The 22362-nt window shown below is 40.0% G+C and overlaps 1 protein-coding gene across 9 annotated transcripts in view; it reads right to left on the bottom strand.

The window, feature by feature from the left end:
• The window catches only part of HIVEP1 (HIVEP zinc finger 1), a 131759-nt gene that overhangs the window by 64402 nt on the left and 44995 nt on the right, over positions 1-22362 (bottom strand). For 2 of the 9 annotated variants that reach the window (XR_010432676.1, XR_010432677.1), the window contains exon 1: positions 2817-3081. The exons of 5 other annotated variants lie outside the window; for them this stretch is intronic. Coding sequence is in view for 2 of the 4 variants with exons in the window: in XM_064664507.1 (XP_064520577.1) it covers positions 2817-3066 (250 nt within the window). In the remaining 2 variants the exon portion in view is untranslated. Of the gene's footprint in view, positions 1-2816; positions 3335-15885; positions 15970-22362 lie in introns of those variants that run through there. 2 more of the 9 variants (XM_064664453.1, XM_064664507.1) reach the window with 2 other exon arrangements.

The raw sequence follows: 22362 nt of genomic DNA, 5'->3' as shown, positions 1-22362 counted from the left end.
TCCCCAGGTCTTCTGCCAGCTCGCAGGTATGCCAGCAATAACTTGGTAACTACATCAAATTTATATTATCCAGTCATCTCCTTCTCTTGTGTCTCATTAAATTAGCTGTACGTCAAACATCTTAACGAAGATTATTTCAGACAACATACCATATTCTTTCATAATTATATTATAGGTGCTCTAATGGTACATACCTTTGAAAACTCTTTATAAGCAAAAAATACATCACACAAAAATCATCTGCAAAGCCCCAGAGGAACTGAAAACTGACAGGTCCTCTATTATTTGGAACTAACATTATCCAATCCAATACTTGCTTGGTTTTGTATTATTTCAGAATTAAACCTGTGATACTGTCTAACCTGAAAATTTTACAAAGGTAGCATTTCTTTATCACCGGAACATTATTTACTTCTATTAGGATAAGAGAAAGTAATTTAACTAATGGAAATTTCTAATACATGGTAGGTAGGGCGCCCTCTTTATTTCCTATAAATGTCAGAATAGTACATATCTTGACTACTTTACTCTAAGAGCTGTCCTAACGTCCCCCACCTTCAGTAGACAGCCTTCTGGAGTAGTACACATCTAGCAGAAAATGACAGTGACAGATACACTCTCATTTAAGATGGGACACTTCTCACCAAGTGCTTAGTAGAGGGGAAAAATGAAGCCACAATGAAAGAGAAAATCATCACATGCATCACTGTATAGAAAGGAGATTCCACATGACAGCAGTGTAACAAGCCAGCTCTTGTGGTTATCCCAGGCAGGTGCATGCCACAAAAATGCAAATCACATGTAACATCATGTTTTATTTATATCTATGTAGTACATACACACACGTACCTGCATGCACATAAAAGAAAATGAACAACATGTGTGCAACGGTTTTTCTTACTCCAGCATTAAACCTTTTCATGTTGTTCTCTAACACAGCTCTCCCAGCAGGTATCTGCTGTGTGGAAACATCATCAAATTCCTTGAGGTTTTAAATATATAATGCAACTGTGCTTTTTAGGAATGCAAGGAAGGAGACTGGCACACAGTAAAATATGTGTCTTGTTTTACACACCTCCCACTGTGATAGATTGTTAAATGGATACCAGCAGTCTGAGTTAGATATGATGGTGGTGTGGTGGGTTTTTAAATGAAAAAATAAACCAGACTTTTCAACAGCTTTACATTCTCTGTTTTTGATCTTCACTGAAAGATATAACCTCACAGATTTTAATTAATTCACAAATCAAATACAGTTTATAGAGGTGGGTTTTTTTAAATATATCAATGTATACCAACTTGAACATGCCTACATGTATTAGAAATACATAAGAATTTTTAGAAAGATTTTAAGGGCCTTATTTTTTTGGTGAGTTCAGGAAGGAAAATAAAGGTTAGGAATTTCAGCAAGGAAAGCAGAAATACTGAAAAGTGTGAGGTTTGCAAAATATGAAACCAGTAACTTCTGACAGCAATTTAAGCTGGAGTAAAATAAATTGTCCAGTTGTGGGTTTGTTTGTGGGGTTTTCATCTCTTTTTTTTTTTTTTTTTGCTCACAAGAGTCCCCATGTCAGCATAATGAGATGACTTGGTCCTGTTGAACAAGTCACCCCATACAATGACAACACACAGAGGAATGAAGAAGTAGTCACTGAGGAAGACCTAGTTATAAGCCACCAGGAAAGCTTACATGGGAGTGGTGGGTGAGAAAAGTTCATTAAGCTTTTGCAAACTGCCCAAACATGAGTATTTTTCATTGTGCATATTTGCATGTGTCTGCATCGCTGTAAAAAGGGGATTTTTTTTGACTTCTTGTTGAAGACGTACAACTACTGCTCTAGAACAATAAAGAGGGCTCTGGTTTTGGTTTGTTTGTTTGTTTTGTTTTTTGTAAATCACACATATTCAGTTTATGTATAAGTGGAAAATTAGCAGATTTAAACCATATTGGATACTGAGAACAGGCTACTTCATCAAAACTTAAAAATACAAGCTTATATCTTGCCTGAAAGGCTAGGGTTATATGTTCAAATACTTAACCAAAACAGCTGGAAGGGAAATGTCAGCATATTTTTTACCTTCAGTTAGAGACAAGAACAACTCTCAGGCCTTAGGCCTGAGTCATTGCAAAAATACCTCCTTTGCCAAACAGCTTCAGATGGCAACAGTTTTTCTTCTTGCAAGAAGAGAGCAAGGGATAAGAGGCCAAGACCTTGTGTGGAAATCTCCATCTTCAGACTATTGAAACCTGCCAGGCTAAAGTGTCAGTAAAGTGCTTCGCTTTTCATTGGATGAGAAGTGTGCCTGAAAGCACTTAATATTAAATAAATTAAACAAACAAACAAATAATAAAAAAAATACCCTGAGCACCAGACAGGCGGTGCAGAGTGGCCCGGCTTATAAAACATAAAATCATAGAATGGCTTGGTTTGGAAGGGACGCTAGAGACTATATAGTTCTAACCACCCCAGCCATGGGCAGGGACACCTTCCACTAGACCAGGTTAATCAAAGCCCCATCCAACCTGGCCTAGAACACCTCCAGGACTCAGATTTGACATGGAGGGACCTGAGCCCACCGCCACTTCCCATCTGAGCCATTACCCACCTCCCCCAGAGGTAAGACCTGTGCTCCGAGCACCAGTGCCCATGCAGTGCAGGCAGAGGCAGGGCAGGAAGGAAGGGCAGCCCTGTGAAGCCGATGAATGACTGAATGAAGTAGGAAGCTGATGCAAGCCTGGAGCATTTCCCAGATGGCAGGTTTCCGTGGCAGTGTTTAATCCCAAGGCACCCTGCTTGCAGCTGGGGGGTACCCACCTGGAACTAGAGGGGATGCAGAAGAGCCCACGCCCCACAGCAAGGGGGCTGTGATGCTTGTCTTTTCCCTTTTGCTAGGAGGAGGAAAGGCTCTTTGCAACCTGCTAAAACAAGAACACCTTAGTCCCAGTGTATTTTGGTTAACTGAGATGAATCCCAAAACTTCCTTTAACCAGCTAATTAAGAAAAACAATAAGGGAAAAAAAACCCAAACCGAACCCCGAGAGTCTTGTCTGTACAAGGTGCCCATTAGGTTAATTGAGGGGTGGTGCAGCCAGTGTTTCTCGGTAGGAGCAGAGGCTCGGCAGGCCCCTGCATGCAGGCGGCCCTGCGCAGTGGGACAGCCTCCAAACTGGAAACCCAGGCAGCACAGCCGGGGTCCCAACTGCACTCTGGGGACGGCAGCACTGTCATTCGCTGCTGAAGGCAGAGACACTGCAGCCAGGAGGTGCAAGGGGAGGTGGATCAGAGCATCTGAGGATGCCTTTGATGGCCCCAAGTTCACACTGCTGCCTATGAACACCTACAAAGCTGGCACGCAGCAGGAAGAAGGCATTTCACAAAACACATTGGATGAAGCACTCTTCTCACTCAGATTTAAATCTACTTTTAATTAGAAACCACTTTTCTGTCCCCATACATTTCCCTTTTCCAATTTAATGAGATTAAAAGAGATCAGATGAGGAAACACAGTCCCTTCATCTTTTCTGTAATTTTATAGTGTGGAAATTTGACATTTTTTGGCATATGGTTTATTTTGTTGTTTCTCCTTTCCTGTTTGGGGCTTAGAGAATCACAGCACCACAGCTTAATGGGTTGCCAAATGCTGAGCCTGATCACTGGCAGCATGGATGTCTGCAGCCTACCAAAATGCAAGTGAAACAGATTAAATATTATGTTTGTTAGAAGCTACTGGGTTTGAAGACTGTATAGCTGAAAGAGAGAGCGGGAAAAAAGACCTCTTAAAAATTATATAAATTCTAAACTCTTAGCAACTAGCAGGGTGATGCAGGAGCAGCTGTCATATTAAAAACTATCAACTACCTTTTTAAACATCTAAAATGAGATTTTAAACATCTTAAAATGTTCAGTTAGTCATTATAACCTTGCCTAATGACCTGTTTGATGAGTTTTTCAGAAAAAAATGATGCATTTTCATTTTAATGTCAACTTTGAATGCTCATCATACTCCCTGCCATATATAATTATTTGCATTTAAAAATGAAGAACCCATGACAGATACATTACATAACCCCATTGAAAACAGAAGATAAAATTCCTCCTCTTATTACTATCCATTTTAAGAAAAAAAGAGGGTTGCGAAAATACAATCTAAAATCTCCAGCTTAAACTTGTTTCAACAATGATCTGCTATACAGTATATACAATGAAAACAGTCAATGGAGAGGTTGTATATAAATTTATAATGGCTTTATTCTTGCCATCACATATACCACTCAAAAATGATAAGGGCTCCTAATGAGGTTGACAAGGTGTATGTACATAAGTTACATAAGCACCTTACTCTATCCCTGTGTCATTAATTTATGACTGGGGAGCTTTCAAGCTTTTTCTTGTTTGTTTGTTTACATGATTTGAATTTTTACTGTGAGGCTTATAAATTCATTAAACACTGAGCACAGGAGGGGGTGGGGGGGGAAGAAGTCTTCTGGATGGCTGTCGCCTTACAGAAGGATATAACAACAAGCAAGGCACCTGTGGGGACAGGCACAGTAGCTGCCAAGCATAAAATTTCAGAAGTGTATCTTCAGAAATACCTCCTGCCTGGCACCTTCTCACGCTGCATAGTGTAAGGGTAGCACTTTCCACAGCTAGCTCCTTTTTCACCTGCCCCACAAAGCCAGGTGATCTGGCATCCTGTGTGTGCTTCTGAGAGCACCAGCTGAGTCGCCAGAGATAATTCATTTACACATTGTCTCCCTCCGGTACCGAATTACAAACACAGGTACTGATTGCATTCCATTTGCGTGCAATTATCCATCTAGCCATCTAGCACAATAATTACCCCATCGCTATGCTGATCCTGGAGCATTGTTTTGCCCCACTGCCAGATTCCAGCTGCCTACTTAGGACAGGGTGATGATTATTATCACTAAAATCTGTGTAATAATTATTTAACAGCCTCTAGGGTATTCTCTGTTCGAGGCTTAATTTTGGCTTTCTGTTTTGTTTTTATTTTTTTTTTCCTATACCTAACCCAATATAGGTGCTAGAAGTTAAAATATTAAAGCTCTAGTACAACACCTTCTCCAAGCTGCTGCTATGAGCACCTTCATACCTTCTGCACTGAGACAGGTTACCTCCTCCAGTAGGTTTACTGGCCTATGATCTGTTGTCCCAAAACTGGAAAAAGGTGTGGTTTTCACTGTTTTTTGTTTTTGTTTTTTTTTTAAGTCTGACATAGAGATTAAATAAATGCCAGTGAAATACCTGCAACCATTAAAAAAACCCAAACCAACCAACCAACCAACAAACTAACAACGTTTCCACTCACTGGAAACATATGTCAAAATAGTACATGGAGCCCAAAAGATTTCTTTTAATTCTCTGTTTTCTCAAATACAGAACCTAAACCAAACAGTGGAGCCAGCCGCTTTCCAGCCAAATTGGGAAAAATGTTTCCATCCATCTTTCTGGTACTCTAAAAGCATTTGTTCTCAACTGCAAGGCTGCTGAGGGAGGGTTTTCCCAAGACAAAAAGGCACAAAACTGGTTCAACTGGTAGAACAACACTGAGAGTTGGTGTTTCATCATCTGAGACAACAGCATAAAGGCTTTCTGCAAGTTCTTTGAGGGGTCAAACTTCTATGTAATTTCTTCTTCTATTTATGGATTTTCTCAAACAGCACCGAGTTTACAAGGCAGACATAAGGTAAGTAGATACATTCAGCACTAGGAACCTATAGCATCAACAAACCTGTTTAAGCACAGATTAATTTTCTTAAGCTTAGTATATACCTCAAAAATCCTCTCTTTGCTGAGATCCCAAAATCTTGATAGAAATGGTTTAAATTATTAGATCTTTAATAGGACTTTGAATACTGAAGTTCTTATAATTACCTGGTATTAAGATGGACAATAAATAGTACTGCTGGCTAAGGAAAAAGAAAATTATTGATGACTAACAAAAAATGAAACAAATCAAAAGCCTACAAGTCAAGCCAAAAGTCCAGCCCAACATACTGGCTCCAGCAGCAGCCAATAGCAGAAGTCAAGGGAAAAGCAAGTCCTGGATTCTGAAGCCATGCCACTCTGAAGTGAGCCCCAAGAGCTGTACTTAAACCTCATGAGTCCCACAGATTATTCCTACATTACTTTCTCCAAGTGGGTTTTGAATTCATGGTAGCTTTTCACATCTCTCTTCTTCAAACTGCAGGGCCTCATCTACTTAAATCATTCTTTACACAAAAGCTGTTCAATAGACTTATGACCTCTGCGGCTTTTGCAGTGCCATTTTATCCTCTTTGGAGATGGAAGTGAAGAAGTGAAAGGCAATTAGGAGGAAGACATCAGAATCGATCCCACTGTTCGTGATGAAGGCACACACCACAGATGCTACTGTAACAGATAAGTTTTTCTGTACTACTGCCATCAACATTCCTAATGTTTAATTTGTTTTTTGACAGCTAGCGAGTACACAGTTGACTTCTCCCCACAAATATATGACCCCCACATCTCATGCCCAAGTGTTAACAACTCAAGTTAAATGAGAAGTCTGAATATTTTTCCTGTGGACATCACTTTGCATTTATCTGCACTGAATTTCACTTGTCATTTTGCAATACAGTTGCACAGCAACCTAATGTCATTTAGAAATCCTTTGCATTTTCATTTGCATTTTCATCTTCACCTCCCTGGATAACTCCATCAAATCGGCAACACTGCCATTCACTATGCCTGCTCTTTTCCCAGACCACTCAAGCAAATGGGAATTGACAGAGGCACATTTCTATTAACTGTAAAACAGCAGGCAGTGTTTGTCTGCTAAGGAGCAGATATCGACTGCAAAATGTGTAAATATCAGCTTCTCAATAAATTTACACACAAGAGATTTTTCTCTTGGGGTATGTTGGGAGAGTTGACTCGATACTCTGTCTTTCTTCTTTTAAACCTTGTCCTTACTTCCAACCTGTCTTTAAAATCCAGCCCGTCCAAACAACATCATCCCTACACCATGCAGATCAAAGTACAAAGTGCCTCTGGGTCATCACCTCCAGCCACCCTGCCCACTCCTTCCTCACCAGCTCCTGCCAGTGCTGGAGCATCTTCATGTAGCATCCTTATAATTGGACTGACTCTAACACACAGCTTAGGGCTTCTTCCAGCCTGAAGGGCAGCTGCCATTTCACGCTACTCGGTAAATCCCCTTTGAACAGGGCTGCAAAATCACACCTTCAAATTCAAAATTCCTCTTTAGTATAACTAAACATTAAATGCAAAGTCAAAAATTTTCATCAATTTAACTACAGTATCTCATTTTTTGCTCGCTTGTTTTTCCAAGAACTTAATAAGTTTTAAGTGTTACATGCTGTGTGAATGAAGTCCAGCTGTCATAATGGCATCGGTGGGTCTTAGCACTAAAGAAACAAAAACCTAAAAGTCCACCACTAACTTGTTATGCTAAACCTTGCTCTGTGGACTTTGCAAGCTTACTTTTCCATAGTAATTTTCTATTTTTGCCCTGACTTTTTTCCATGCTGAATGAAATGTTAATAGCTGCAGCTTTTAAGTGAAAAACATCAACAGAAACTGGATTAACAAAATGAAAAATGCCTTTGAAAAACTAGTCAATACAAGCTGATGCAGAACTAGGTATACCTGAAACACAAAACTTAAGCAAGTCACTAAGATATATTTTTCTTGTTAACGGCATGCTGCAGCCATGAACAGAGGCTTAACCACTCTAAGAGGCTTACAAACAAAACAGCCCTAGGCAGTTCATGTTCCTTTCTCAGGGCAAACACAAACTGCGGATTGAAAATCTACGTATTAAGTGAATACCTCACTTCAGTGACTTATTTTACTGTTTTCCTTTACCTGCTCCCATTCTCCTTCAAGACCTGAGTTAAAAACCAGGTCTGAGTTTTTGCACCACTGAGCACTTGGGTGTTCTGCAGCCCATGTGCCATTCCTGTCAAAGACAGTGGAAGTGGGGATAAACCATCTCTCCAGAAACTGATCATGCCCTAGTTATAGGCAGACCCTAAGCAGAGCGAGGAAGTTGTGGGACAATTACCCTACATCATCCAAATTTTCCCAGACATTCCAGAAGGTATGACTTGGGGAAGAAGGGGGCCAATCAGCAGGCATGCTGGGAGGAAATCAGGCACATCAGGGAAATGTTTGGTACCGAAAGGATTTAGTTCACATTATTATGAAGGGATAATTTCTGGTCACAACCACACACCAGTCTGCTAAGGCTGTGCTTGGCTTTAAGCACCCACCTAGCTACCCTGCAAACTGCATGAGCCATTTTTAAGCTCCCTTCTGTTTCTCTTCTCCAAGAAGATTTCTGCTTGGAGCAGGATTATGCTGGTCCCAAGACACTTGTTAAAACCTGTCTCCACCACCGTTGACTCTCATCTCTCTCCTCCTCCTTGCCTGCTCCAGCTGGTCCTGGAAGCCAAGAAGGGAGGCTGGCCCTAGGACCACTGCTGCTGCAGGCTCCCCACTCCTGGTCCCACCTGAAGGCATGCTGCCCACCCTGGCTCACCTGTAAGGACAGCAATGTCCTCATTCCTGACCACTGCAAAAAGTCAAAATTGCTCAGATCATACAAACCCACTAAAAGGAAGCAGAGACAAAGAACTAAATTTATAGAGAAAACTGTGAAAGTACAATAGTGAAATCTTTAATGACGACTCCAAAGTAAACTCCTGATCAAAATTCGCTTCTTTCTCTTTCTTGGAGGAGTAATGAGGGTTCTTAAATTACTTGCCCTGGATGTTAATCAGCATCAAACCTGAAGGAAAAAACCCTGAAATGCTCTCTCCCCTCCTCTCCAAGAAATACAATAAATTCCTCCCCAACAAATAAAAGAAAATAGGCTGTCATTCCCTTTTTTTATTACCTCCAAGATACCCTTGGATAACAAATCAGCTCTTAAAAAAAAGTATTCCATAAAGTTGACACTGCAAATTTAGCTCATTGATTTTTATACAGAAGAAAGCTAGTTAGTACGAGAAGCTGAGAAGGTTTTGTTTAGTAAATAAAGAATAGGAAGCAAATATAGTAGTATGCAGATAGTTAAGTGTATTATTAATATTCTATAAAGCATTTTGAAAAATGAAGCAAAAATTGTATAGATTATCTCACATTCACTTCATCCCACAAGAAGTACAGTTCCTATTGCTATGGAACAGCAAACTCATATAAATTCTTGAAAAAAAAACAAACCCAGCAAGTAAAAACTAAGCCAGTCCAATACCTAGTCCCCTTCCTCTCTTTTTCTAGGCTCAGCGGTGATATCTTCTTTTTGTACTTGCAAGCTTAGGAAGATAATTAACGAGCTGTTTCTTATACACCTACAAAATGATGGCACTCTGCAATCTGAACATCACCCAGGTGTTTTTTCCTTTTTTATTTAGAATTCCTGCTCAATTTTGTGCTGTCTGATGGAAGATGAGGGGGTGGTGAGGAACATGGAGGAGAAAGCCACAGCAAGTTGCCGCACACACCATCCCATCCTGCGTTTGGAAGTGAACAATTCAGCCTGGAGGGAGCTCATTCCAACAGCGATGTGCTGAAGTGAGCATCCAGGGATTGCGAATCCTCAAACAAATAATGTTTTTTTGGCCTTTAACAAAAAGATTTCACACACATCAACTTCGTGCCACAACAGAGTAGAAAGACTTATATACAACTTTGTTCACTAATTTACAATAAGATATTTTTTAGTTTGTTTTGCTGGAACAATGACTTCTGGAAAATATAGTGGGTAGGAGAAGAAATAATTAGAATGTGCTACTTGACTAAAATAATGAAAACGCATTTCATTATATAATGTTCTGAAACCGCTTTTTGGGGTTGTTTTTAATAGGTTTGTTCGGACATTTTCTTGGTAGCATTTAAATTAATGACTTAAGAAACAGCCAAAAATTTCCCAAACTATTCAGATTTTAAAGGGCATTTCCACCACCACCCCCCCGGATATACTCTGTTTATTTCAGTTTAAAATGTCTTACCTATTTACTGAAGTATTTTTCTCTTTTTTTTTTCAACAGCTCAGCTAAAATAAATTTCTGCTTGAACTTTCCAAATTTCCTGCCCAAGCAAGGGTAACTGAGGCAAAAATTGTGCATGGTTAAGAAGAAGAAAAATAACTTTGGAATCTTCACAAGCACAAAGAAGGGAAGGAGGAGAGAGAACAAGGCCAACTAGATGACCTCTCTTGCTCTTTGATTTCTCTTCTTTGAGGAGGTTCATGGTGACTAGCAAATCACTGAGCCTCTCTGACCTAGGCACCTGGAGTTGTGTTGAAGGAAAAGGTTTGGCCAACTTCTCACTAATGCTTGTAAGAGCCCCACTAAACGCCAGGAACATTTCAACCAAACCAACAAATCAGTCTGCCAAGGAACAAGTGTGGCTTCCCTAAGACTTACTCTTCTCCACTTTTATCTTCTATTCACTTCGCTCATTTTTACAGACCATCACACGAAACTGCTGGAATGACTGGATTTCCCAGCACAGAAAAGCCAAAAGCAAGGCTGGGCTTGGTGCTCCTCAACTTCTCTCCAGTTTCCTCTCTCACTAACCCCTTCTATGCCAAGAATCACATCAGCAAGACTATCCTCATCCCATCTCCTGCCACCAGATTCACCCGGTGCTGATATTTAAGGCTGTGAGTGTTTTGTATCCACCAAATGCACGTATCTGTTATTCCCCATGTGAACTGCAGTAGGTCAAAGTCTTCTGAAGGCTCCAACCTGGGGGAGACCTCAGGGTGTGCACAGAGCTCAGAGACAATTTTTCTCTCTTTCTTTGTGGTTCTTAAAAGTAGAGGCAAATAGTTTGCTGTGTGTGGAAGAGGATGAAGGAAAAGGAAAGGAGACAGGAGAACAAAGGCAGAATAAAAGACAGTACACGGAAAAAAAAAGAAGAAAATTATGAAGTACAATACAAGGCCAATAAACAGTGTCTACACTGTAGAAATGATGCACTTCAATGATTTGCTTCTTTTGATTCCTCTTTCCTCGGAAAATGATAGATCAGTTCCTACTTTGAGGAATCTACTTAGTAGAAATCACAGCAAGTAGGAAAACACTAAACACATAATTTTCTATTTCTTTTCCCTTTTAACAAAACATTGGACAATATTTTACCAGTGACTAAATTTAATTAAAATAAATACTCTTACAGCAGATGACCTGATGCTTTCATATCTTTGGCAGTCTTTCTGTATAGCTTCTCATCTTCTGTAGCTACAATTCATAATTACAAACTAAATAATCTCAGGTTAATTCTGATACAAGATTAACCAATGTTGTATAGATTGTCACGTACTTGGCTTTCATGCTGTAGAATAAATTTTAAGCATATAATACTTTCAAAGAGAAAAAGAATAAAAACAATCAGTCACATCCAAAAGTCAACAACACACCCTACACCTCCAACATTCATGTGAAGTTTATGGTTTAGGTATTTAAATATCTTAGTTTTCATTTAACCAATTTAGTAATTACTTCCAACCATATTAAACTCTGACAGTTTTATTTTTAAGAACTTCCAGAAATCAAGTTTTGTTCAAATTGAATACTTAACCAGTATTCATTAACAACTCAAGATAAGATTCAGTAACAGAATCTGACCTTAATTACCAATTATATACCGGATAAAATTTACGCTTTTGCACTCGTAGTACAGGATCTTGAAAATTTTAGTGGCTGCAATTTTATTACCTCATTTGCTACAGTAAACAAAAGATTTGGAAATTGTTACTCCAAATTTAGCACAAAAGCAGGGACAAACCCAGAGGTGCTCATGAAAAAACCCTTAAAAAATTGAGATTGAAATCTGGAAAAACAGATACTGTTTTAAAATTATCATCAGGATATAGTTCTGAGCATGCAAATAGTTTAATTTCCTAGCTTAATTCCCAGTTGAACTACAGTCTATCATATGGCACCTTAGGAGTTGCCTCCTCATAAGATAGCTGGAGCAATGCAACCCAACCAGCACATTAGCAGCCTAAATTGTGGACTATGGAAAAGTGTTTGTACCTGGAATGCTATTACAAGAATGCTAAGGCAAAAAGCCATAATCAAAGCACTGAAATACAGAAAGAAGGAAATAGGTCGAATCCCTGTATCTGTTTAAACTACTCATAACATTGAACTTATGACGTTTTGGTTTATGGCACTGAGGAGGTGACCTGCAGGTCTTGATGACTCTCTGAGAACAACCACATAGCACACAAGGTTTATTCCTGAGCACTTTGCTGATTTATTTCTTTAATTCCTTGTGGGACATGACAGTATTTGCAGATAAAATACTGGGCTGCTTCAGGGAAAGTACAGACAATAATTATACAACTAGTTCAGAAATAGAAAAAGTTCAAAGAGCAATACAAATACCTAGGAGCCTGTAGATGATTCCCAATGAGGAGAGTCTAAAAGTTTACAGCAGTTTAATTTACAGAGAGGTGAGGAATATTTGACATAATCAGGGTATATTAAACAATAAATGTAATAGGGAAGGTCAAACTGAGCATTACTGGAAAAAAAAGACCAAACTGTAACTTCATAACACTACTTCAAATATCATGTTGTAAGTTTTAGGAGCTGAACATCTCACCAATTTTGTGTTACTAATTTATGTCAGCTCTCATTTCCTCCCCGCTTTCAGGCAGATATTTAAAATACATGTGTTTAAGATTTAGCTTTCCTACTGCAAATGAATTAATTGATCTATTCTGTTTGAGAAACACTTTTAAACACAATGAGACAGGAGCTCTTCAGTTTTTGTCATGAAGCACTGAAGCTGCATACCGGGGAATCTCAGCACACACTTTATGAAGAAGAACACATCCTGATAAGGGCAAACAGATAACGTCCTGGAGGAAGATCAGATGTGATTTTCAGAATACCACCCAGCTGCTAGTTGCACTGCTTTAAAGGTTAAAAAACCCCCCACAAAACACCTTAGTCCACAGATGGTTCTTGCAAAATTGCCCACTGAACCACTTGTTATTCTCCCTTGAAAACGCTTTGCAGGGGCCACTTCAAGACAGGATCCTGATGAATCACTCTGAGTTTGTTTTAAAGAAATAAGGAAAGAGTTAAAAATAATTCTGGTTGCTTTAGAAACTGACATCCTTTGTTTTGCTTGAGATGAAATACCATTACATGCATGCAATACCCTTTAAACTTGCCTCTGTTCCAACAATAACTAAAGCTATTCTAAGAAACTTACCACCCAAAAGGAGATCACCACAGAATTACAGTAAGTTTGCCGCTGCGAAGCTGGAGTTTATTTGCAATATTACCAAAAATGCTCAGCCAAGCCTAGTTCAGAGTGACCTGACTGTAACCTACAAAACATGATGGTGACTTGCTACTCACCAACTCCATCAAAACCACAGCAATCAAACAGCAAAAGGGCCTTTGCTGTTTTCAATAGCAGCTTGCAGCTAACTGTATTTTCAGCAAATGTGATACTCAATCCAAACAACTAAGATGACATTTCTAACACAAGAAAATTAAAATACTGCTAAAATTTATTGATCAAGCTAACGCCATGTGATTTTATCATGCATTTTAGCTTTCCTGTTGCATTTCACCCAAATTGCAACCTTTTAGACTGCCTAACTCACATTCTCGTTTGCCGATACAGGCACTTCAGTTCTAGTCAGAAGCACGCCTGACCCTGAACACTGACCCTTCAGTATCTCTTTTAAACAACACCAACTTTTAAACTTGTAAGCTGTTTGAAGTTGGCACCACTTTATTTAAAATCATCTCAATTTAATTCAAGCACAGAAAGGAATTTTGGTTTTGCAATTTTTTAGCTTCCACAAACCCGTTCCCAAGCCTGTCCATGCTAAGTGATCTTCTGCACTCTCCCCTCCACCTGCCCTAACTCCCAACAGCTATGCTAATGGCCTACAAGAAAACAAACCTCCTGTTTTGACATCTGTCCCCGCCAAAATGAACCTCAAAGGACCACTTTGAACCAAGCCAGCAAAAAGTTTTCAAGTAATGTATTGAAACATACTGATGTTACAGTAATAGGCACCTATATACAGTATATGATGCTACATGTGACAATATATGTCACCTGACTCTTAACTCTTGTGATCTGAGCCTATCTTAACATTTTGGAGATTGTTTTGACTCAAACTAAAATTAAAAACATTGATAGGAAAATCAAAGCTCAATAGTTTGCAAACTAAGCTGCCATCTCTCCCTCTACATATGCGCATGAATGTACACATTCTTAAGGATGCATAATTAACTGTAAGAAAACAGTTCTCAGAAACCAGAAAGCTAAAGTATTTATATCAAAAGCTGAATCTTTCTCACTCTATCTGCACAAATAAACCCACTGAAGTTGCCAGCTTTGTCAAAGTGAGCAAGATTAGGTTCTAAACATAAATCAATTTAAGCAGTCAGAAACCTACAAGAAGTACTAAAGTGGCTTTCAAATTCCTTGCAGATTTTTACAAATTAAAAGTCATTGACTTAATCTGTGGGAACAAATCTCGTTTTTCCTAATGCAAATACCATTGCTATCACATTTCTACTAGGGTCATTTAAAAGCTGAATAAAATTATAGTATTTCTAGATAGTATTGCAAGGGTGGTGTAGGGATGGGGAGTGGGTGGTGGTGAAAGGGGGTACTGATCTTACAATGCAATATTGTTTAAAATCCCAGGTATCCATCCCCACTGATCAGTCAGATCTGCGTTGTTCTGATTTGGTTTAATTTTGCTGGGTTGTTTTTTTTTTTTTTTTTTTTTTTTTTTAGTTGGGTTTTTTTTGCTTCCAAATTTTGCTATTTATTTATAGCTTTAAAAGTCAGTAAAGTGACTTGATTTGCGAGAAGCACTACAATCAGACAGATCTAAGATAAAAATAAAACTCATTATCTGTAAGGTTGCTCTCAAAAGTCAACTATTACACTGGCATCACAAGAAATTAATTCATCAGTATATTTTTGACAAGCACAGTTTTTTTCTCTGAAAGGTCATTTTTCTAAATTAAGCAAAGTATTAAATATCTTTGCTGTTCTGTCACACATCTCAAACTTAACTCATGAAATGTTTTCACAGTAAAATCCAATTACATTTGAAATAAACATATGAAATAAAGTTTCACATGCATTTAGATTTGACATTTGTACCATAAGCAGTGTAAGCAAACAGTAAGACCTGTTTGTACATTTTATAAACTATATTAATGGAAAATGTGCTTATTTAGTAAGTACAGTATAGCCTAGTTTTGCTCAGAAAGTGTCCTTCTTTTAGAACTCCCCTAAATGCACACTGTTAAGCATGAGAGGTAGATCTGGACACCACTGTCCACCGTTTAGGATTGGGAATCATAGAACAGTTTGGGTTGGAAAGGACCTTCAAAGGTCATCTAGTCCAATCCCCTGCAAAGAGCAGGGACATCTTCAACTAGATCAGCTTACTAAGAGCCCTGTCCAACCTGACCTTGGCTGTTCCCTGGGATGGGGCATCTACCACCTCTCTGGGCAACCTTTTCCAGTGTCTCACCACCCTCACAGTAAAGAATTTCTTCTTTATATCTAATTTACCACCCACTGTCTTTCAGTTTAAAGGCATTATCCTCTGTCTTGTCGCTACATGCCCTTGTAAAAAGTCCCTCACAATCTGTGTGGGTCTTCTTTACTGAACTAGGAAACCCAGACCGATATCCTACACACCGTGCTCTGCTGCATGCTGCCTCTACCTCCCTCCACATTTGTTTCTGACTCCTATCCTGCCTCCAGAAGGTGCTTTGCTGGGCTGTTTCAACCAGCGGTGGCGAAGCCTTGTGAAAAACTATGGAAAATACCCACCTCTCCCATGTTAGAAAAGGAAACTTACCCGCAACACCAACAAGAAAAAGCAGCTCCACAGGATAAAAACCAGGGATCCTCTGGTGCCAAGCAGCCATGCCAAAGATAACTTCTGTTTGTGAATAAATACAGTGCAAAGGATAAAGGTTCTTCCCCGCTTTTGCACCTACTGGAGTTCCTCTGAGATGAGGAAGATTTTCTGCAGCGCCTGCCTTCCTGGCAGGCGAGGGTTACAGGAGTGTCTTCACTTATGTAAGTGCGTTTCTTGAGTACACAATTACCCAACACACCCAAGGCACTCCAAGGCTTTTTTTTTTTTTAAAGAAAAATCAGTTCTTTTCCAGCTGGAACATATTTGTTTACTCAGACTTAAGTCTGGAAGTGAAGCCACAGAAGCACTCTGAATGTGGTGCACCAAGACCTTCAGTTTCTAAATAAAGGAGACATTAATTTCTTGTTAGTGCAACTCTCTCCCTATATACTGGAACGTAGGCTGATATCCAGACTTGCAAGAGACCTTGACATTCACAAGAACCTCCTCCATTGTCACCTGTGCACCTTTTTCCTCCTACAGAAGGTCATCAAGTATCTGCTGAACATTCCTCCCAAAGCCACAGAAGACAGCTACCTACGCCAGCAAGCCCCACCACCATTTTGCAGCAGCATGCAATATGTGACCCTGTTCTTCCTAAATTAAACACTTCAACCCATTTTGCAAGAGAAAGACCGCAGCAAAGCACAGGATATGAACAATCAAGAGAGTATGTGCCCATGAAAAGGCAAAGAGACTTTGTGTGGGGAGGTAACTGGGATTGCTTACCTGCAGTGACATCTAAGAAATCTAACCCTGCATTTGAAAGGCCACCAGTGAAACCAAATGCAGGTCTGTCAGGCAGCACATGCACAGACCACAGGAGCCTTATTATAAGGATTTGTACCTGCCAGTTCCTTTAAAATACTTTCTCCCTCCTGAACAAGTCTTCAGCTAAAGGACATTCAAAACTGTGGAAAGCTTCCCTTTGGGAACACATTCTGTGTAGGTACCAGTCACATCCATCATCAGTAGGTCTGTGCCAGGCAGAGTGCAACAGAGATCTCTGATCATGTGTAAGCAGGAATAAGTCTTTTTAACTGGCAACCTTGGTAGCTAAAAGCATGAAGGAATCCAAATCACTTTGATGCTGATGCAGGATTTTAGTCACATAGGTAGGTTTTTAATCATACAGGTCTGAAGGAGACAAGGAGAAATCACTGGTATTCATACCACTGTCTGCCAGTGAGGGATTAGGACTCCATATAATGAGCAGTGTGCTAGACACATATAAAAGGGAGAAAAAAAAACCAGTTAGTCCCCTTCTCCCAAGAACTTTAACTTATATATACACTCTTAAAAAATACTGATTCTATTTCACAAGCATTACAGGTTCCGAATACTGATTCTATTTCACAAGCATTACAGGTTCCCAAAATCCATACCTCTGCTCAAGGTCCTAAACATCCTGACAAAGTCACTGAGTCTGTTCAGGTATCATTCATTCACCCAAAACACCATTTTTAATCATTTAATACAAAGCAAAATAGAGGAACTTCACAGCTGTACTGGGTTTGGAGGTACTCTAATATTTCCTTGATTTGTCACTACGTTACACCTGAATACAACTAAGAGGTCTGGAATAATGCAGTGTCATGCCAGGAGAAAGGAAGATAACTGACCTGCAGCCTGCTCTTCATGTCCTTCCCCAGCCACCCGGGGCTTTGGAAGGGTGGGTGGGTAAGCCAAGCTCTCTAGGTGGCCCTTGGGGCTGGTGGTGATACCCTGGCAGCTGCACATCACCACTAGGAGTGCTGCAGAGATGGAGGCAGAGAGGGGCATTCCCACCACTGGCCACCACCTCAGCTGCAGATACCTCCAAGATACCGACATCAAGTTGAAAGGATGTTGACAAATATTTGCCCTTGTCATTATTTCAAGTGGAAGGAAAAGGTCAAGCTGTCTGAGGGAAATTAAACATTTTAATAGGAACAAGGACAAATAAGAAGTTGCCAGGATATAAAAACGCAACTTCTGTAAAACTGTTTGCGTTTTGATCTATGCAACCGACAAAGATACAGTGAAAATAACCATGCTACACTCTGCTTGAATGCTGTTGACATAAGATCTATGGGAGAGAAAATAAAAAGTAAATAACCAATCAGCCCGTTGTTACACTGCTGATTGCTGAAGATACGCAGCGGGAAATGATACACCCCATCTCACACAATTCAACAAGACTTAGCCAGAGCAACCCAAACTTTTATTTGTAATATTTCAATTCTAGCTCAGATTTGAGATGGCTGGCCATATCAATGTACAAATTTTTGCTCTATACTACATCTAATTTATATTTAAGAAGTAAAACTTGAAAACAAACAGTGGAACAGTAAAGCTTCCTCAAGGCATAATGCCAAGGAAAACCTGAAGGCTTCAGTAAACTGCACTAGCAAACACATTTTGGAAATATCTTGTACAGGCCAGTAAAAATCTCTGCACTGTATTATCAAAGGGGCTTTAAGTATTATATTGCAAATCCTGTGTAACAAGAAGCAGATCAAGCATATCAATCCATATGCTCTCCTGTAAAATTCCCCCTATAAAAACCAGGTTTTAAGAAAACAGGTTGACATTAAATGTCAACTGGAGATTAAAATGCATTATATGGAACATTATCCTCACATTTATCTCCAAAACAAGTAATACATATCCATGAAATCAGGGCAAAACAATCTGAAACACATCACGATTGGGGAACGCACTGTTAAGGTACAAGGAGACTTCCTAACACCAGTTAATAATGAGATTCTCATTAGGACATTCCAGTGTTTTGAAATTCTAAATGCAATGGCCATTCCTCCCATTCTAATACTACCTAAGGACACAGCTATCATTATTTGGCTGTAGTAGTTTGACTAATTTTCTATAGCTTGGAGTGGCCTACATTGAGCTGACACATATCTTCCCCAGAAAAATTGTAGGCTCCCTTGCGGATGACAAGAAGATGTTGTCAGAGGGAACGTGCCGAAAACAACTTTTCTGCCAGAAATTCAGCAAATTTTACATTATAAAATATTTTCTAGAATGGCAAGTTTCATATTTTCTTAAAAAATAAAAAAAAAACCCAAACAACAACAAAAATTTATCCAAATCTTTCTTTCAAGTTTATTACTAATTTAAATTAGAAGACGTGGAGAACTTGAAAAGCCAAATTCAATACATTTGCAGATGACACTAAGTTGGGGGGGAGTGTTGATCAGCTAGAAGGCAGGAGGGCTCTGCAGAGGGACCTGGATAGGTTGGAGAGTTGGGCTCATTCCAACAGGATGAGGTTCAACAAGGCCAAGTGCCGGGTCCTGCACTTCGGCCACAACAACCCCCTGCAGCGCTACAGGCTGGGGACAGAGTGGCTGGAGAGCAGCCAGGCAGAAAGGGACCTGGGTGTTTGGACTGACAAGAAGTTGAACATGAGCCAGCAGTGTGCCCAGGTGGCCAAGAAGGCCAGTGGCATCCTGGCCTGGATCGGGAACAGTGTGGCAAATAGGTCCAAGGAAGTGATTCTTCCCCTGTACTCAGCGCTGGTGAGGCCACACCGGGAGTACTGTGTCCAGTTCTGGGCCCCTCAGTTCAGGAAGGATATTGAGGTCCTGGAGCAGGTCCAGAGAAGAGCAACAAGGCTGGTGAAGGGACCTGAGCATAAATCCTATGAGGAGAGGCTGAGGGAGCTGGGGCTGTTCAGCCTGGAGGAGGCTCAGGGGAGACCTCATCACTCTCTACAATTACGTGAAAAGGAGGTTGTAGCCAGGTGGGGGTTGGTCTCTTTGAGTTTTCTGACATTTTAGTTTTTGTTGTTTTTTCTCATTAAATACAAGTTATAAAGGAAAACAAAGTCACACTTCTAAAAAAAACGTCAACAATGACCTATGAATCTAATTTCAATGAGCTTTAATTGCAGATGTTCAAGTAGAGTGCAAATCTGAAGGTCATCTGACATACCCACAAGGAATGGTTTGGCACACATTTTTAAGTGTGGATTTAATATCTATTGCTTGTTCCAATCTATAAACAGAATTTACTACCTCATTATAGGGATTCATTCTGAAAATACTCCTGTTTTAAGTAATTTCAATAGGGATATGTTTAGCTTTTTGCACTAACAACACTGTAGCCATTGTAAAGCTACAAACAATTATGGATCTCAAGATGCTTGTCTTTTTCTTTTCCATGTGTCCCCTACAATGGTAGGCAGGCACAGGTGAATATCTCACAGGGAATAAATTAGGTACAGCTGATATGCCTTCCCCAACCCCATGTTTCAAACTCAGGTATTTGACTGCCCCACCAAAACACTTCCAACAGAGGACATCGGATAAAGAGACCAAGCTCTGAACTTAAACACCTTAAGAGCAATGAAAAGCATTCAGACCATGCTCAGGCTGACTATAAAGCTCCAAAGGACTTTAGGAGAACCAGAATTTCATCTTTCAATTTTCTTAGGAAACCAAAACTTCCTGGCACAACCCCACAACATCCACCTATCCGTGGGAACTCCCTTGTTATGACTTCCAATCCCCCGTGGCAAGCACCTCTGCAAACCAGCCAAATCTCACACAAAGGTTCACTTCTCTGTCGCACCTGTGGAATCCCAGGGCGTAGATGAAAGTGAGGACTGACTGCCTTGGAAAGCATCCAGGCACAGAGCAATAAAAAAAGCAGGCCGCAAGACGCCTACCAGCAGCATAAAATTCCCTCTCCTATGGCAAGCGGGAAAAGGGAAGGGGATTCTTGCTTTTGACCACATGGCTCACTGATGGGGAGGCAGAGAATATGTGGGATGATGACGAAGAGGTGAGGGTGAAACACCATAGGGAATTACTTACCACGGGGAAGTCTGGTCTCAGGGTTAAGGAACTTGTCATGGGATATGTGAGTTCGGTACTGGCGCCCACTACAACCTTTCTTTGTGCCTTATAGCTCCAGACCACAAAACATTTCCATGCTCCAAGGACGGAACGTGACAAGATGATGATGCCAGAGGGAAAAATATATTTTATTGGAAAGATAATTATATTTCTAAGGAACACAGTGGCTGCATACATGAAGTCTTACAGTGATACATAGATATCTTATTGTCAACTACTTACACACAACATACTTTAGAATTAGCCCCTTAGATGTCCCCCTGAGCATATCTTCTCATTTATTGGTGTCTGTTCCAATGACACACAAAAATTTAAAGGCAGCTTGATTTGCTGCTATTTCATAGAATCATAGGATGGTCTGGGTTGGAAGAGACTTTAAAGATCATTTAGTTCCAACCCCCCTGCCATGGGCTGGGACAACTTTCACTAGACCAGGGTGTTCAAAGTCCCAGCCAACCTGGTCTTGAACACTTTCAGGGATGGGGCATCCACAGCTTCTCTGGGCAACCTGTGTCAGTGTCTCGTTACATATGGCTATTGCAGCCACGGGTGGCCATAAACCTCTCTTGCACATTCTGACAGGTAGTACTAAATAGTGAGACTGAAGACTTCAAAAACAGCCAGTGAGTCAAAGCACCCAAACACAGTTCTCTTAAACCAGCCCAATTTTCAGCAAGGGGCTTTCTGAAAATCAGACCCTATAGGATTCTCTCAGACTGGGCCCACACAAAGCTACGGCTAAAACCCTTCTCCAAAAACACAACTGACTTCTGTATGCATCTCTGAAATACAATGTAAACCAGTTATTGTATGGCCAATGCAAAATTAGTTAGAAAGTAGCCTCTTCTTCCAACTTGTAGCAATTAATTTTAAAACCAAGAATCTTCATAATATAGTTGAAAATTTTCTAATTACATTGGTGTTGAGTTTTAACTAATTAATTTTCCCACAGAAACTGAAGGTAGAACTCCTGCCAATTAAAACAGCATTCATCTAACTCAACTTCCAGCTGCTCCCAACAATCACACTCATAACTCCTAGGTGAGGTAATACCTGTTTCAATCTTTTAGAAAATGATCTTTAAAGATAAAACTTATTATTAAGTAATAAACCCACGATGATAAAGACATATAATAAAGCACAGATGTTCAACCAGAATAAAATCTTCCTGTGCTCAGCATGAACTGGTTTATGACCATATACTTTATAGCATACAAAACCCAAACAGAAAAGACTGAAACAGTATGGTACACCTGTACAGTGTCTCAAATGGGCACTTAGACCCCATCAAGAGAAACCCATGTGGGTCTTTGAAACCATCTCCACCTCCCACCTGACATTTCCCCTCTGGCTGGGCCAGCAGAATGATCTTTGATAAGATCCAAAAGTCTTATCCCTGCTCCTTCATCTCCCTGTACTACCCACTTTCTAGATGAAAGGCAACCTGGAGACGGTTCAGCATCACTTTTGGTAAAATACCCTACAAGAACTTGTACTGTTAGACTTATTATCACAAAAAGACTTCCAAATATATTAATGGAAAGTTTCGTGC

Source organism: Pseudopipra pipra, chromosome 1 (assembly GCF_036250125.1).
Source record: "Pseudopipra pipra isolate bDixPip1 chromosome 1, bDixPip1.hap1, whole genome shotgun sequence".
In the NCBI taxonomy this organism is placed as follows: Eukaryota; Metazoa; Chordata; class Aves; order Passeriformes; family Pipridae; genus Pseudopipra; species Pseudopipra pipra.
Note: the sequence above shows the minus strand (reverse complement) of the source record. Positions and strands in the feature narration are given on the sequence as shown.